Consider the following 17,459-nt stretch of genomic DNA (forward strand, 5'->3'; position numbering starts at 1 on the left):
TGCTCGATTAATAATCCTTTATCTAAAGGCGACATACAATTTCTCATAGTTAGCTGCAGGCAGGGGAAAACACAAATTAGCATTTGTGTGTGTTTGTTTTTTAATTAAGGCATTAACACATTCCACATTGCTTACTAGTGGTGTAATTTTCTGGGCTACCTGGGTTCGATCCCCAATCAAGCAAGCTACCTATCTGTGCATCTAGACAAGACACTTGATATGAATTGTCCCAGTTCACCAAACTGTGAATCAGCATTTGCTTTAGTGAATAAGTATACCTAATAAAGTGGCCAGTGGTTGTACAAATTAAAATATTACATGGCTCATTCATTCACTGGCTACTGACTTAGCTATTGTCTTGTGCTGTTATGCTTCATTTCAAATAGCTCAATGTAATATTTTATTTTTAGACAGGCTGTAATTATGAATTTACATTTTGTTCACTTGATTTAATAATTGCAAAACCTCATCTTCCAAATTTTTTTTTTTTTGTCCATTGCATTCCACAGGCTGATTACCAAGAATATAGTTGCATATCTGTCACCTTCTTGTCTTTTCTCTTCTAAGACCTTGTCCACTCTTCCTCCTCCACTGTTTCAGTTTATGAGTCTCAGAAGTGGATCTGTTTACCAATCCCATGCTTCTTGTTCATTCCTGTTTTGTAGGATCGTGGTGGTTTCTGTCTGACATACGAGGCATCTATGACCCGTCTGTTCAGAGAGGGTCGGACAGAAACAGTGCGATCCTGCTCCAGTGAGAGCTGTGCTTTTGTCAAAGCCCTGCAAGGTGGAGAGGTATTGAAAGGTTTATTTTGATCTATTTAAACTGGCATGGCCTATATTTTTGCTGTAAACATGAGCCCTGATTGTGTTATTTGGTGTGACAGGCAGAGGAACATTGCAGGCGACTCTTGCGGGTAGCTGCAGAGAGGCACCAAAACCTTTATCGTATGGCTATGACAGGAGCTGGAATAGACAGACACCTCTTCTGCCTGTATGTGGTCTCCAAATACTTGGGCGTGGACTCACCTTTCCTCAAAGAGGTATATGCTTCCTGTTGCACAAAGTAAATAAGGATGACTTCATAAACAGTTATATTTAATTTATCCCTACAGTTTAGAAGTTAACATTAATTGGATTTTCTCTTGGGGTTTTAAAGATATTTCGCCCTTTGAAATTCACACAAAATGCTAATGCTGCGTTTACACATAACGACGACAAGTCATGAATGCCACGAAGTACACATTCTTGGCTGCTGATCACGAATGTGATGATTCGGGAAAGAAGAGTCAGGTGTCCTCAGGAACTGCTGCTACCTGTTACCACACGTTATGATTAATGGCACATGTTGTTGGAGAATTATCAAGAACCATTACGCACGGTCAAGAATAATGTTCCGCGTTGTTTTGCGCTGTTGCGCGTAACAGCGCATTAAGTTCTGTCACGTTGTGAATGAGGCAAATTGTCTCCACACACACACACTCATATTCATCCAACCATCAAGTTGCTGAACAATTCAGATCCCGTTTGCTCCTCAAAATCCAGCAGAAGCAGAAGAACTTTGTGATTGCATGCTTAGTTAGGCTCTGTGCCATGGACTGGCGCAGAAAGGGGGAGGAGACTGAGAGAGCCAGATGTGTGGCTCCACGTGACTCTTGTCTCGCTCGTTTTCCTAAACATCAGGTGCAGCAGCAGCAGATGGAATACCTGCAGGAGCACGCTGAGCATTGGAACGAAATTTTATCTGACTTGGCGTCACTGTCCTTCTTCAGCTTACTGCAGCAGTGAAACTGAATGCGGTGCAGCAGGGTTTAATTGTGCACGCGTCAGAGAAGAACGCTGTCACGCTCTATTAAGGATCATCACTAATCAAGACAGAGCAACACACTCAGTTGCAACCTCCACAACATGAGACGAAATGAAGGTGGTGCGTGACATTCATGGAAGATTTTTTGACAGCCAAAAGCATGCTCCACAAAAATCACGAATATCACACACTAACACGCACTAATAAGAAACCTATTCAGATGCATTAAGTCACGTTAAGAATATCAGGAATGTGCCAAGAATGACACAAATATGACATTCGTAACACGACTTGCCTGTGTGTAAACGCACCATAAGAGAAGCTCTCCCATGTAATGTTCATGGAAATGCTAGCTAGCTATCGATCGTGGGTTCAGTATGCAGTTGAAATCTCACCCGCAATGGCAATATCTGACTGAATCTTAGCACCTTAGTTATAAATTCAGAGAGGTGTGCTGGTATGTAGTACAGCTTCAATATTGAAATAACTGTACCTTGTAAGACCCTTAATAATAGTATATCTGCCACTTTTGTCTTTAAAACAGTCCAGCATTGAAAACTGCATTGACAATCCAGCATAGAAAAATTTTTTCACTAATATACCCACTCCACTATATTAGGCCCTGGGCTCTCAGTGAATTAGGAGGCGGGGGGTTGTACGGAAACCTTCCTGTGCATTTCTCGCAAAAGAGTAATGTCAGTAAGCCCTTTCTCCCCCTCAAAAAGTGAGTATTTTCCTTCTTTTCACAGGGTTATGAGTAGGGATGGGTAACGAGAAACGGTTCCTTTCGGATATCGTTAAGAAATGATTTGATCCACCGACATCAATAACCTTTTTACTTAACGATTCCCTTATCGGTCCTTCAGAGTGGCCGTTGTTTTGGGGGGTGTTTGTCAAGAAAATTCTAATTTCTCTACATTGATTACAGACCCTGCAGCGGGTCTGTAATCAACTTTTCTGCAGCGCCTGCAGTCATCCACAGTCCACGATTGCTTTTCCTTAGCCCATTGTAACCTTGTTTTTTTTTCTGTTTAGGTGTTAATGATGGCTTTTGTTTAGCTTTTCTGTATGTAAATCCCATTTCCTTTAGGCGGTTTCTTACAGTTCGGTCACAGACGTTGACTCCAGTTTCCTCCCATTCGTTCCTCATTTGTTTTGTTGTGCATTTTTCGATTTTTGAGACTTATTGCTTTAAGTTTTCTGTCTTGACGCTTTGATGTCTTCCTTGGTCTACCAGTATGTTTGCCTTTAACAACCTTCCCATGTTGTTTGTATTTGGTCCAGAGTTTAGACACAGCTGACTGTGAACAACCAACATCTTTTGCAACATTGCGTGATGATTTACCCTCTTTTAAGAGTTTGATAATCCTCTCCTTTGTTTCAATTGACATCTCTCGTGTTTGAGCCATGATTCATGTCAGTCCACTTGGTGCAACAGCTCTCCAAGGTGTGATCACTCCTTTTTAGATGCAGACTAACGAGCAGATCTGATATGATGCAGGTGTTAGTTTTGGGGATGAAAATTTACAGGGTGATTCCATAATTTTTTCCTCAGAATTGAGTGATTCCATATTTTTTTCCTCTGCTTGGTCTAAAAAAGTAACCGTTACTGACTGCCACAATCTTTTTTTTTCTTGATTTCTTATAGTGTTTCTTAAAGCCAGAAAGTTGCCATTTGAAATGACTTTAGTTTTGTGTCATGTCTGTGATCTGCTTTTTTTCTACAAAATTAAACAACTGAATGAACATCCTCCGAGGCCGGTGATTCCATAATTTTTGCCAGGGGTTGTACTACTGGCATGAATTTGAATAAGGAAAGTTGTTTTTTTTTTTTCTCTCTCTCTCTCTCACCTAAATGGATGCTGCACTCACTGCAGTTTATTGTCTGGAATAGTCCCAGATTGCATTTCAGAGCTTCTAGAATTCATACGTTTTCGTGCAGGTGGTGTTTGGGGGGGTAATTTTGGGTTTCAGCTTTTTTTGTTTTTCACCACTATCATCCCTGAATATGTGAAATCGTGAGTCACTTTTGTGCGGATTCAAGTTACTAACTGGGACTCCTGTCTTGTTGCGAGAAAGAAACGAGAATCGTCCTCCGTTCTGTTCACACAGCTCCAAACGCTGCGCGGCTCTCTGCCGAGTCAAGTTAGAATGATAGAGTCCAGTCGGAATTAATAACTTCAAAGTGAAACAGTTTTGTTTGTTTTTATGTCCAGAGATCAAGGATACAGTGACCAATTTCATATTTATTTACTTTAAGACTCAATGAAATACATAGAAAACTTGTAAAGCCTACTTTTAGTACAAAATTCACAAGAGGTATCGATAAGGGAATCGATAAGGAATCGGATCGATAAGCAGAATCGATAATGGCATCGATATTGATAAAATCTTATCAATACCCATCCCTAGTTATGAGCCACTTTAATATTCCATGGTACATATCACTTGCCATATTGTCACACTTAACCCTTTATGCAGTGAGAGCATGCTGAAAACATTAATCCAAAAACATGACACTGTATACTCTGACCATTTGAATAGGTTATAATTGATGAAAAGATATGCTGTGTAAAATTTTGTTTGTGTAAATTAATTTTTAGAGGTAGCTCAAAAGCATTGAAACTTTGCTATTTTCTGCTGTATAACTCTATACAAACTAAGGCTTAATGGTGCCCCAACCCATCCTAAACAACATATCAAAAGTCCTGATGAATCCTCCTGGCGTTCACTTAGAAATTCAAGATGGCCTCCACAGGTAATTTTCAAACGTATGTGTCTGAGGGCCCAGTGCCAAGCATCAACCCACTTTCTTTTTGTTTTTTGTTTTTGTTTGTTTGTTTGTTTTTTTAAAGGAGTTGGTTAAACACCCACCCAAAAGTTTATTTTTAATTAAAATTTATTAAATGCCCACCTAAAATGAATTCATTTTGTGACAACCCCCCCAACGCACTGTAAAAAGCAAAAAATAATGTTTTCATGATTGTTTTCTTGTCTCTTCCATGTCTGACTTGTGATGACTTCATCCATTTGACATGTGCTCTTATTGTGAAAGACTCTTCTGCAAGGAACCGGATGTGTTCTATGACAATGTGGCTAGCTTTGTGCAAGCTCCAATCACATGGTGAAGGAGCTGCTATCAGTTTGTGTTCAGTTGGGTCTTTAATATTGTCAAATGTTTTATATGTTCTGGACCACTTGATCTGAGGCATCATCTTGATCAAATTTGTAAGGCCCATGCCAATTTCCTGTTGATCTTAAAAGTTGTGGAACTTCAGTAACATTGGTGTTGGACATTGGTTTGGGCCAGGTTCTCCAGCCCAGTTAGCTTCACTCGGTCATCTTTCGTAGCCATTTGGAGGTATTCTGGAACTACTTTTCCAAGAATTGAACTGGGGTCTGACCTTTCTGAGTCTGTGGGTTGGCCAGTCACATGCACATTGCATCTTTGACATTTGAGACATATCCTCAGAAGCTAGCTTTTGAGGATGTAGCAGTTGCAATTGCATTATGCTTATCGGCTTCTCATACATGGTTCTCATCCCTGCTTCTTAAGACCAGGCACCTAAGTGGCTCTACTCTACTCTTTTCTACTCTCCTATTTTACTCTTCCTTTTTAGATATTTAGATATATACCTTTGTATACTGGCATAGTTCCACCTTAGAATTAGAATATAATATATAAGATATACCTTACTGAATTTTCATGTGAGATAACTGCTAGTAACTGTGAGGTCTGCTCTTTAATGGCCTCTTAGACTGTGCCAACTTTGACATCAGTAACTATAGTGAGATTATCAGTTATCTTACCCAAGGCTTGAATAATACTTTGCTCCAAGAGTGGTCTTCACTATTGTTTTCATTGTTTTTCTCATACTGAGGTTTGCAGACAATAACTGTCCAGGCTCATGTTACAGGGTTCTCCCCAGACAATGGAACAACGGCGTTGCGCCATTATACTATGACTGACAGTGCCGTTATACTGCGCTGTGCTCTGAGATATGTTTTTAATCCAGCCAGGCTGTTTATGCTGTTACGCTTTACTGTTGCCTGCTTGCCCCTCCCCCGCTGGCAGAGAGCTGCGCCAGCAGAGCCACAGCGCTGCAGCTCAGAGAGTGAAACAGCAAACACTCCGTCAAAGTCTTCATGTTTCCAAAGTTTGCTCAAATAAGTCAGAGAGAGGGAGAGGGAGGGAGAGAGAGAGAGAGATTGATTTTCAGCCAGGATTTCATCTTTAAAAGGGCAAATTTAATGCTTCACTTAATGTTTTTAAACTTTTCAATGTTATTTGTTTTATTAACTTAGAAACATGCAAAAGAACTTTGATATTATAACATAAATGTCATGTTTTCTCTATTATTCTTGTTTAATGCATCTAAAACCAAGTCAGAATGACTCGCCACGCTCGTCACCTCAGGTGATAATTGCCAACAGCACCGCTATACTAAAAATTTCTGGGGAGAACCCCGTGTTAGGACACCTTGTGTTCAAATGATGAACTTTTACCGTACATATGTTTTACCGTACAAACTCGCACATAAACTGATAAATGCCATTGCAGCTAGCTTATAGTGATACTCTATTCGATCTTGCCCTTTGTCTATATTGTATTTGCTGTTGCCATTTCTCCAGTGTTTGTCTAACCTGTTTTTTAAACTGATTAGAGTCTGTACTGTTACTATGTCCTCTGGCAGGCTGTTCCATGTATCCACCACTCTCATTGTAAACAAACATTTCCTCAAATCCAGACGTGACCTTCTTTTAAGCAATTTCTTGGTGTGCTCCTTCTGATAATGTTCAGTCAGGAGGAGTACATTCACTTGGGGGTGTGCACCTTGTGCTTCATTGTGCACGAGCTCTGTCACATCTGAGCATGTTCATGTACTGGCAATTTGAAAAGAAAAAAAAAAAACAGTCTCCTGTTTCAGTGATTATATTATTGTTCCATCCATGGTATTGAAGCAAACTGTTGAATAATTAAGCTGTGTTCTGCTGGCACAATGCACAGCTGTCTGTGGGCACTCGGTACACACAGTAACGCATACGTAGCATGCTCAAACTTGTGTCCGTCATCCCACACAGACACCAAGATGTGCGTCTGAGTTTATTTGTGACACCATGGCACATCGATGACTGTTATCATGACTTGCATCAAACTGTCTGTTGCTCATGGAGACATTTCTTATTAAAGACACACACACACATGAAGCAAACCATTAACTCCTTAAATATGCCGACATTTATACAATGAATGGTTTTATTTTTTATTTGGTGTCTGAGGAGGCAGCAGCCTCTCTGCTGTTGCAACAGCATTCTGTCAAGTGCAATAAGTAAACACCAAGGTTCAAACTGTCAAATAAAGACACTGTCAGCACTCACTAATTTCCTTTTGACCTTGATAAGTCATGTTGAATGAGTAAACTTCACCTATTTGTGTGCTTCCTCCTAGAATTCTAAGCCCTCCTGTGGATGAACCCCAAATTGCATATGCACTACTTGGCTCATTTAACACTGTCCTTGTTGCACAATGTCACAAACTCATCATGCAGGTGTACTTGCGAGTGCAATGGCGATTGCACATTTTTGACATGCAGACATTTAGTAAATCAAGTTCCTAGTGTTTTGTGTAGTTTACAAATCTTTTTCTCTCTTTAGGTTTTATCTGAGCCCTGGCGTCTCTCTACTAGTCAGACTCCAGTTCAGCAGATGGAGCTGTTCGACCTGAAAAATCACCCAGAGTACATATCGCTGGGTGGTGGATTTGGTCCTGTGAGTAACCCGCATGTATTTGTTATCTTGCGTATGTGTATACGTGAAATACTGCAAAAACCAATTACTTAATTCGCTGTAATCCAGAGCTATTTTTAATCATTGTATGTATAGACAAATACACTTTTTAAAACAAATAACAACCACCAAAGTGCTGTGCCATTTGTATTGTTTCTAACATGGTTTTGTCAATTTAAGCCACCTTGACACTTGAACAAATTTGATCCCCGCACTGGCACCGTGCGTAAACTTGTTGTAACCTGTTCGCGACTGCGTGCCAGTGAGCAAAGAAAATTTTGTTCAAAATGTTTAAGATAACTGGCACACATAAATTTCATGCCACTTGTGTGAACTAGTCGTGAACATTGCGCAACCTATTTGCAAACACGCCACAGCAGATCAATTGTTTCCATCTCACCCTGTCCTTTGTGTCTTCCTCTGTCACGCCAACCATCTGCATGTCCTCCCTCAGCACATCCATAAACCTCCTCTTTGGCCTCCCTCTTCTCCTCCTGCCTGGTGGCTCCATCCTCAGCATGTTTCTCCCTATATACCCTGGGTCCTTCCGCTGCTGCTCCTCCTCTCCTCTTTGTTTTACACAGTGTGGCGTCAAGCGGGATGGAGCGGGACGCATTGGCACGATGAATTATGCGGCAGTGTGGGGATCAAATTCTTGCAAGTGTCAAAGTGCCTTTAGAAAACCCAAGAGTGTGTATGTTAAAGGGTTAATGGGCAGCATTTATATGGCGCTTTTCCATCTGCATCAGAAGCTCAAAGCGCTTTACAATTACCCATTCACACAAACACACTCACACACCAATGTCAGGGTGCTGCCATACAAGGCGCTCACTACACACCGGGAGCAACTAGGGATTAAGGATCTTGCCCAAGGGCCCTGTGATTTTCCGGTCTGACTGGGTTTTGAACCAAGGATTTTCTGGTCCAAAGCCAAACGCACTAGACCATCACCTTCCCTGAATGTTAATTCAATAATGTGATCATGAACATCACCTGGAGCCAATTACTATCTGATACAAAAGTGGAAACTAACACATGTTTATATCTACAATAGAAAATATCAGAAAACAATTTTTCAAGAAAAAAATCTGAATCTGATGTCATTCTGTCTATTTATGTGTTGTTCTAATAAATAAATGACATGAAATATGTATACAGGTGTGTGAGGTGTTTGCTTTAGTCTCATGTGATCTCTGTGGTCATGTCAGGTCGCTGATGATGGTTATGGAGTTTCTTACATCATTGTGGGTGAGGATATGATCAACTTCCACATTTCATCCAAATACTCCTGTGATAAGACTGTAAGTATGCCATATACGCCTAAATTCAGGCCATTTTTAAATATCTGGTATTTGGAATTGGTATAATCATTATTTACACGTTTGTTTACCTGCTGTTACAATAAAGTCATAATTTGAAGATGAGCATTGCCATTAAAATCAAAGTGGAATGGGTAGGTATTGGACACATAGTGGAAACTGATTAAGAATTTTCATATATTCCTCAAATACACCAAACCTGAACAAATATGTTCACATGTTTTTGCCTCGTCTTGTGAACAATTTATCACTTGCTTATGAAAATCATGGAATATCTGTCTTCAAAACGAAAACTTTTCCTACTCCATATTTAAATATTACATCACCGTGTTACTTTGTTGTATTTAGACATTTGAAGCTTTATGAAGAAGCTGTGATATATTTTGAAAAAAAAAACAGCATTCTGAACATATTTATTCAACATTTTCATCAAATTTAAAACATACTTGAAAGAGTGCTAAGGCGCTGAACCTGGAATGCACTGGCATAGTTGGTGTTTGTGTGGAACTGAACATAAATGCTATTCACCTCCGATATTTGCAGAACCATGTTAATAAACATAAATATTAGGTGATGTTTCAGCGACTGTACTGTTGGTGATGCCACAATGAAATGGTGAGAATGTGACACTTTAACCTTCAATGATCATACGCTCTTAAAAAGATTACATTGACTCAACTAAAAATAATTAATAACAAGTTGCATGGACTTTTTTTAATAAGCTCAACTCTGCCATAACTGAGTAAATTTTTAGGAAAACATTTAGTTAAGTAGATTAGCATACTTGAAACACCTTAATTAACAGGTTTTGGTGTTAAGTAGCTAAATCACTTCATTTCAGTTATCTTAGCTTCTTTGTTATACCACCCATTACACCTGGGCCCGGCTTCATAAAGCAGTCTAATCTTTTTTAGTCAACTAAACTCAGTTGAATAATCTTTTGACATTAAAATGGTAAATAGACTGCATTTATATAGTGCTTTTCCATCTGCATCAGACGCTCAAAGCACTTTACAAATAATGCCTCACATTCACCCGATGTAAGGGTGCTGCCAAACAAGGTACTCTCTACACACCGGGAGCAACTAGGGGATTAAGGACCTTGCCCAAGGGCCCTTGGTGATTTTCCGGTCATACTGGGATTTGAACAAAGGATACTCCAGTCTCAAGCCCCACGCTTTAACCGCTAGACCATAACTAAATCTCTTTTCCCCCACGTTAGTCGTTGCACAAAAAGCTTAGTTGGCTAAAGTTTTGCATTAACCAACTAAGGTTTTTAGCCTGCTACAGAGGAGGCTAATCTTATTTTAGTTGACAAAATGGCAGTGTCTTACCTCAAAAATAGCGACGGGAGCGGGTGTTCCGGGACTGGAATAATCCATTGGAGATGTTTACAGCAAGCCCTTCAGATTTGGTTGCACTGAGGTTTTACACCTGTGGGACCTTCCAGCAGATTATCAGTGACAACATCCACATCTCCAAGTCGACCGTGTGCTGAATCGCGAGGGATGTTAGTTCGGCACTTATCCTGCACATTGGCCGATTTGTCCAGTTACCTATTGAGGGACACTGCGATCTCCTCCCAAGCCCATCTTTCGGCAGCAAGGGCCAGTGTTGTTCCTTTGAAACACTCAAACACCCCTACATCACTCATATTCCTCCAGAAGGAGAGCTTCCTCCACTATTGGTCATGGTTGTAGCAGATGACCAACCTGGAAGTAAACAAAACTCTCACGCATTGGAGACGTTTCTTGGCAACGGCACTCACAAGGCTGCTATGCCCATGGAAATCATCAGCTAATGTTAGACGGCGAATCTACAAGTTTAGTTGGCGATGTGAGTTTAATAGACAAAAGATTAGACTACTTTATGAAACCGGACCCTGGAACACACTGCACACAGCACAGCTGCATCACGTCAGACAAGAGTCACACATGACACGCAACAGACTGTTGCGTGTCATGTGTTCTGCGGTTACACCAGGCAGCTCTTCAGATGCATTTGTGGTGTGTTACTGGTCAGTCTGCCCACTTTATTTGTCTTTTGAAAATGAATCCTTTTCTACCATGTCTTTAATAAGCTAACTTAAAAATATAAATGGGTATATTCTGTAGATATAGTTTCAACATCAACTTTCTCCTTTTAAATAATATGTGTAATCCAGAGCCTGAGTCACTGAGCTCTGTGTGGAGCTCCGTTCGGGGAAAAAGAAGAAAGTGAGTTCTCGTAACTCGACAACAATCATGACTTTCTGTCACTACATTTGTTTCTTCTGAAAATATATATTTATATTTTCCATGGCTGTGAGTAGTTTATCCAGTTACACAAAGTCCAGTAAAAGGTGTTAATTATTTAATGTAATACTTTTTCTGTCTATGTCAGCTGTGTGCTGCTCACGGCACATGTGAATAAATAGGCAGTGCGTTTATTGTCTACAAGGGAGCATTTCATTTGACGCTACACGTGCTTCTGGGACGTGTCCATGTCTGCAAGGTTCAGTCCTCTAACATATGAGTTTGATGCTTGGCTGTGTGTTTCAGACCTTGTACTCAGAAATGTACAGCAAAATGTTCTTTTTTTTGTTTTCTTTTCTTTGCTTTTTGGAAACTTTTAACTTAAATCAGAATAAATTCCACGTAACAATCCCAGGTTCATGATCACCCCCGTTTATTTTCAACCTTTGTCCAACTGTTTTTTTTTTTGTTTGTTTGTTTGGTTGTTTGTTTGTTTGTTTGTTTTGTTCTGTTTTTTACCATTAACAATTTTGTACTCAACATCTTGTAATAAGGTATCAGCTTAGTGATGTGCACGTTACAAAAACAAAACTTTTTTCATGCGGACAAGACTATTCAATTTAAAGGGGATATCTCACTCCAGTCAACACTATACAATGTACTTTAACTTGTGCAAGACATGATGTAGCCAATGAAAATAAAATTAACCATACAGCATTTGAAAAATACACACAGATTCAGAGCAATTTCTCAGCCATAAGTGACGTAACCTCAGGTGCTGAGTATTCGCTGTCTGAAGGTCACTCCACCTGTGTCCAGTTACAGTCCACTTCATGACTTACTGCAGTACACACAGTCAATCTGGCCTTCTATTTGTCTCCATATGGCTTTAATATGGTTTTAATATGGCTTTCAATTTCTTGTATTTTGTGGTCAACATATGTCCCTCTCTGCCTCTTTGTAAGCTGTGGTGCATTCACAAAAGAAAAAACCAAACAAAAAACATGGAATACAGTACTGTTCAGAATAATAGTAGTGCTATGTGACTAAAACGATATTAATCCAGGTTTTGAGTATATTTCTTATTGTTACATGGGAAACAAGGTACCAGTAGATTCAGTAGATTCTCACAAATCCAACAAGACCAAGCATTCATGATATGCACACTCTTAAGGCTATGAAATTGGGCTTTTAGTAAAAAAAAAAAAAAAAAAAAGTAGAAAGGGGGTGTTCACAATAAGGCACCCACATCATGAAGACCTTTTTCCACTAAAAAAAAAAAAAAACGAGTTCACTGTGACTGTTAGTTAACAGTCATTTTGTCTGGGTGTTGATTTTATATTGTAGGACTTTCATACATTCTTATCCTGCATTAGTTGATTTTACAACAAAATTATCTGGAAATCTGTTTTAAAAAGCCTACTTTTCAAAAAGTAATGCTTAACAGGTTGCGTGAACACAGAACTTTAATTCTACTACATCATGTTGAAGTTCTTTGTGTAACTTGATCCATTTGGTTTTACCATGTCTAAAAGCATAAGTAGTTTAAGGCAACAGGTTTCCCTGCAAATGTCTAGCAAAGTTGACTATTTCACTTTCAAGTCTACAGTTTACAGTTCACATGCAATTTCTTCAGAAGGCAACTGACACAGTGATGCGTCTTGTTTTGTCACTCACAGAAGTCTTGGAATTGTTGCATAGTAATAACGTATTTGACATTTGCATCACATGTACTTAACCGCAAGACACGGCAGACAGAAAATGCAGATGAGATGATGTTTTAGCTGCTTCAGTTCTCAGTACTTTCTACCTTTTAGTGCTTAGTCGTCTGTTTTCAGTTCCTCATCGAAAATGAAGTTTTCCTGTGGTATCCTGTCTTGTACTTAAAGTGTCATGTATATCTTGTTCCTCTATGGTATTGACTCTGTGTCTGTACACTCTATTTTAGGACTCCCATAGGTTTGGAACTCAGATAAGCAAATCTCTCCAAGACATCATGGCTCTCTTCTCTCCTGAAACCAAAGCACCCACATCTTTGTTGTCTTCATCTAGCAAAGGTGAAGGTCAGCCTCAGGATAAGAAGTTCCTTTGAAGACAAATTCAGGAGTCTTTCCTCAGGAAAAAAGTATTCTGACAGGTTATGACAGATTATGAATAAGTCAAATATTTGTCAAATGGATCATTACTGACAAAATCTGATTTAATTTAATTTAATATTTTAACCTTTAAAGGGGAACCCCGGTACTTTTCAACCTGGGCTCTGCTTTTAGATGTTTTTGTGTTCATCCTTTCAATAAGGTAACTGCTATTTTCATCGCTGCAGTGGTGGTTTAGAATGCAAACACCACTAAAGAGCTATATAGAGTAATTGTGCAAGGCAAGCTAGAAACATGTAGCGAACTGCTTACTTACTGAGCAGGAGCAAATAAGATTGGAAGTGCCTGGTAGCATGGAGACAATCCTGTGGAGGCAAATGTGTTCATATTTACCTCACTAAATGTGAAGACACTTTTTTAAAAGTGACAGGTCATGTGGTCAGCCACTTCTCTTTAGCCACTTTGACAGTTACACAGATTTGATCCCAGCACTAGCACACCATTCATCGTGCTAATGCGTGTCATTAGATGGTATGCTTGAAAAGCCACCTTCACAGTTGCACAAATTTGATCCCCGCATTGACACTTAATCTTGCATGCCAATGATTGAACTCGTCATAAACTGTGCAAGGCCACTGCATGCATTGACACACAGTGACAGTGTTTGTGAATAGGTTGCACAATGTTCACGCAAGTGGCACGACATTTACGCGTGGCAGAAATCTTGAACATCTCAAAATTATCTTTGCATGCTAGCCCGCAGCCTAGCACAGTTTACGACGAGTTACAATGCAAGATTGCGTGCCAGTGTGGGGATCAAATTTGTGCAAGTGACAAGGTGGCTTTAGCCTCCTGCCCATCTGGCAGCACGGTTTTCCACAGAGTTTTAAAATGTCGATGACAGATGAAGGGCTCGCTCTGAGTGTTTTCGCTTGCCTAGTACAATCATATTACCCTATGTAGCCGTTTAGCCAGTGATAGTCTTCACATTTTAAATCAGCACTGCCCTGATTGATTAAAAAGATAATAGTAATTTGTCCGGAGTGAATAGTTAAACTCAAACATCTAAAAATACAGCCTAAGTTTAAAAAAAGAAAAGTCTGCTTTCTCCGTTACGGAGGAAATGAATTTTTGAAAAATGAAAAATGAAAAATTTCCCTTACACACAGGATGTTTAACAGTAAATCCCCTTCAGTTAATCCGTAACTGTTGTTTCTGTTGGACATTAATAAAAGCAGATTTTGAGAACTTAGGGTTGTGCTAACAATGGAACAGAGTTGAAAGAATACGAGGGTGCCATGCAGTATACATGTCACTGAATTTAAAAGCAGGAAACATTAATTACAGAGCTTTGGGAGCATGAACTATTTGGCAAGTTGCCACATCCACCACCTCATACAGCACCTTTAGGTTTTAATGGAATAACAGCAAACTGTTTCAAGCTGTATGGAACAGGGTCATCCCCAAACACCAGACAAGGCCCGAGTTGAGCCATGTGCGGAATTATGGACGTATGATCCTTGAAGCCTTTTAAGAAGTAGCTAATATTGCAAAATTTATACGGGTGAATTTGACTTGGACGATGCAGTACAATAGAACAGTTAAATTTCTCTACAGTCCATTTTGTTTATGGAATATATTCAACTGTTGTAAGGATATGGATGTTTGTGGTGTTTTTCCTTCAGACATTTTCATCCTGTTGAGGTAGCGAGCTCATTTTTTTTTTCTTCACATTTTTATGGATTCATAGAAATTATGTTTGTACAGTTATTTTGTTACAGAGTAATCACTGCTATCTGTGTTTGTGTTATGTACCAAGCAGTATACGAGGTCTGTTAGAAAAGTATCGGACCTTTTTATTTTTTGCAAAAACCTGATGGATTTGAATCATGCATGAACTTTTTCACGCCTGTCGATTGCATCATTTCCTGGTAAGCAGCCTTTGTGTGGGACGTGTGCTGTGCGTTCGGCGGATTTTCATTTCAAGGAAAAGGACGGAACGACTGGAGCAGCGCCGCATCAAATTTAGCCAGAAACTGGGCGACAGCCAGGTGGAAACCATTCGGATGATTCAGACGGCTTTCGGTGACGATCCTATGGGCATCACACAGATTAAGGAGCGGTACAGCTGGTTTAAAGACGGCCGCACAACGGTGGAGAGTGAGCCATGCTCCGGTCAGCCATCAACATGCTGAAATGACCAGATAATTTCCAAAGTGAACGCTGTGGTGATGCAGGGCCGTCGTGTGACTGTCCGAGAAATTGCAGAAGAGGTGGACATCAGCACTTTTTCGGTACATTCCACTGTAGAAGATTTCCACTGTAGAAGACAGAAGATTTGGCCATGAAAAGAGTGGGTGTGAAATTCATGCTGCTTCTGACGGCGGAGCAAAAGCGCCTTCATGTTGAAGTCTCACAGGACATGTTGTGACATGTCGGATTTTCTCGGATAGTCACACGACTGAAAAGTCACCGAAAGCCATCTGAATCATCCGAATGGTTTCCACCTGGCTGTCGCCCAGTTTCTGGCAAAATTTGATGTGGCGCTGCTCCAGTCGTTCCGTCTTTTTCCTTGAAATGAAAATCCGCCAAGCGCGCTGCACATGTCCTCACACAAAGGCTGCTTACCAGAAAATGATGCAATCGACAGGCGTGAAAAAGTTCACGCATGCGCACGAAGGTTCAAGGTTTGCTCATGCAGGCACACGTGATTCAAATCCATCAGGTTTTTGCAAAAAATAAAAGGGTCCGATACTTTTCTAACAGACCTCGTATATGCAAACTCTTCTTATATTAGGGTCGTGATTTTATAATATTTTACTTTAAAGCAAAATCTGCATATATTTGTTGTAATAGAATTGGATGGGCATTTCAATTTTGGTTTTCTATTGATGAGAAAAACAAAATCAAACTCTACACTGTTACTAAAAATTTGATGTGCCTAAAACTTTGGTATGATGAAAAAGTGACTTGACCTCATGTTTCTACCTACAAACACCTTCAAAGTGCTTTCTTTCTGTATGCAACACTGGGTTTATTAAAAAAATAGTTAAATTGAAGGCTGACAAATGTGCCTCTTCTCCCCTTTTTTAATCACTTCCCCTTCAATCTATGCAAATTAAAGTCCTTGAATGACGATAATGGAAGAAATCTGTATTGTGTTGTGCAGTTAATCTGTTTTCTTTTTTGGTATCTGTGAGCATATACTTAAAAGGGGAATGAAAAAGGAAACTTTTTTTTATCAAGGAAATGACTTGCTTATGTTGTAAAATAATTAACTTATAGTCCTGTTTGCTTTTCTTTTTGGCATATATTTAAAAAGGGATGGAAAGATTTTTTTTTTTTTTTTTTTTTTTTGAAGAGATTACTCGTAAGATAACTGGTAGTCCTGTTTGCTTTTCTCATCCCCCCCCCCCATTCTTTTTTTTTTTAAGTTTTGAAAATGTGCCTGTACTTATTTACTGTAGTAAAACTATTACAATGCAAGCTAGAAGTCTGTGCAACCTCTATAGGAAAAAAACTGTTCTGTGTTTAACGAGAATGTACTGTTGGCCAGTTACTCCTTGTTAAGGTACTTTTTCAGTGAGGTAGTAGCAAATATAAATATTAATCATGTTATGTTCATGTGTTTCTTATCAAATGTATAGAAGAGTCATCTCATTGTACGCTTGGAACTAAAATATTGAAAAATTGAAAGGATTTACTCAAACTGTCCAGGCTTGTGATATATTGTCACTTTTTAGTCTGTCTCATTTATTATAACATATACGAGGTCTGTCAATAAAGTATAGGTCCTTTTTATTTTTTTTAAAAACTATATGGATTTCATTCATATGTTTTTACGTCAGACATGCTTGAACCCTCGTGCGCATGCGTGAGTTCTTCCACGCCTGTCGGTGACGTCATTCGCCTGTGAGCACACCTTGTGAGAGGAGTCGTCCAGCCCCTCGTCGGAATTCCTTTGTCTGAGAAGTTGCTGAGAGACTGGTGCTTTGTTTGATCAAAATTTTTTCTAAACCTGTGAGACACATCGAAGTGGACACGGTTCGAAAAATTAAGCTGGTTTTCAGTGAAAATTTTAACGGCTGATGAGACATTTTGAGGTGATACTGTCGCTTTAAGGACTTCCCACGGTGCGAGACGTCGCGCAACGCTCTCAGGCACCGTCGTCAGCCTGTTTCAAGCTGAAAACCTCCACATTTCAGGCTCTGTTGATC

The 17,459-nt window shown here is 39.6% G+C and overlaps 1 protein-coding gene across 2 annotated transcripts in view; it reads left to right on the forward strand.

The window, feature by feature from the left end:
- Positions 1 to 14,874, forward strand: part of cpt1cb (carnitine palmitoyltransferase 1Cb) — a 96,489-nt gene extending 81,615 nt beyond the window's left edge. For both annotated transcript variants that reach the window (XM_034189850.1, XM_034189851.1), the window contains exons 15-19: positions 666 to 794; positions 887 to 1,042; positions 7,462 to 7,575; positions 8,802 to 8,894; positions 13,095 to 14,874. In XM_034189850.1, coding sequence (XP_034045741.1) covers positions 666 to 794; positions 887 to 1,042; positions 7,462 to 7,575; positions 8,802 to 8,894; positions 13,095 to 13,238 — 636 coding nt within the window. In that variant the 3' untranslated portion in view covers positions 13,239 to 14,874. The remainder of the gene's footprint in view (positions 1 to 665; positions 795 to 886; positions 1,043 to 7,461; positions 7,576 to 8,801; positions 8,895 to 13,094) is intronic.
- The last annotated feature ends 2,585 nt before the right edge of the window (positions 14,875 to 17,459 follow it).

The sequence above is a fragment of the Thalassophryne amazonica genome, chromosome 16 (assembly GCF_902500255.1).
Source record: "Thalassophryne amazonica chromosome 16, fThaAma1.1, whole genome shotgun sequence".
Taxonomy (NCBI): domain Eukaryota; kingdom Metazoa; phylum Chordata; class Actinopteri; order Batrachoidiformes; family Batrachoididae; genus Thalassophryne; species Thalassophryne amazonica.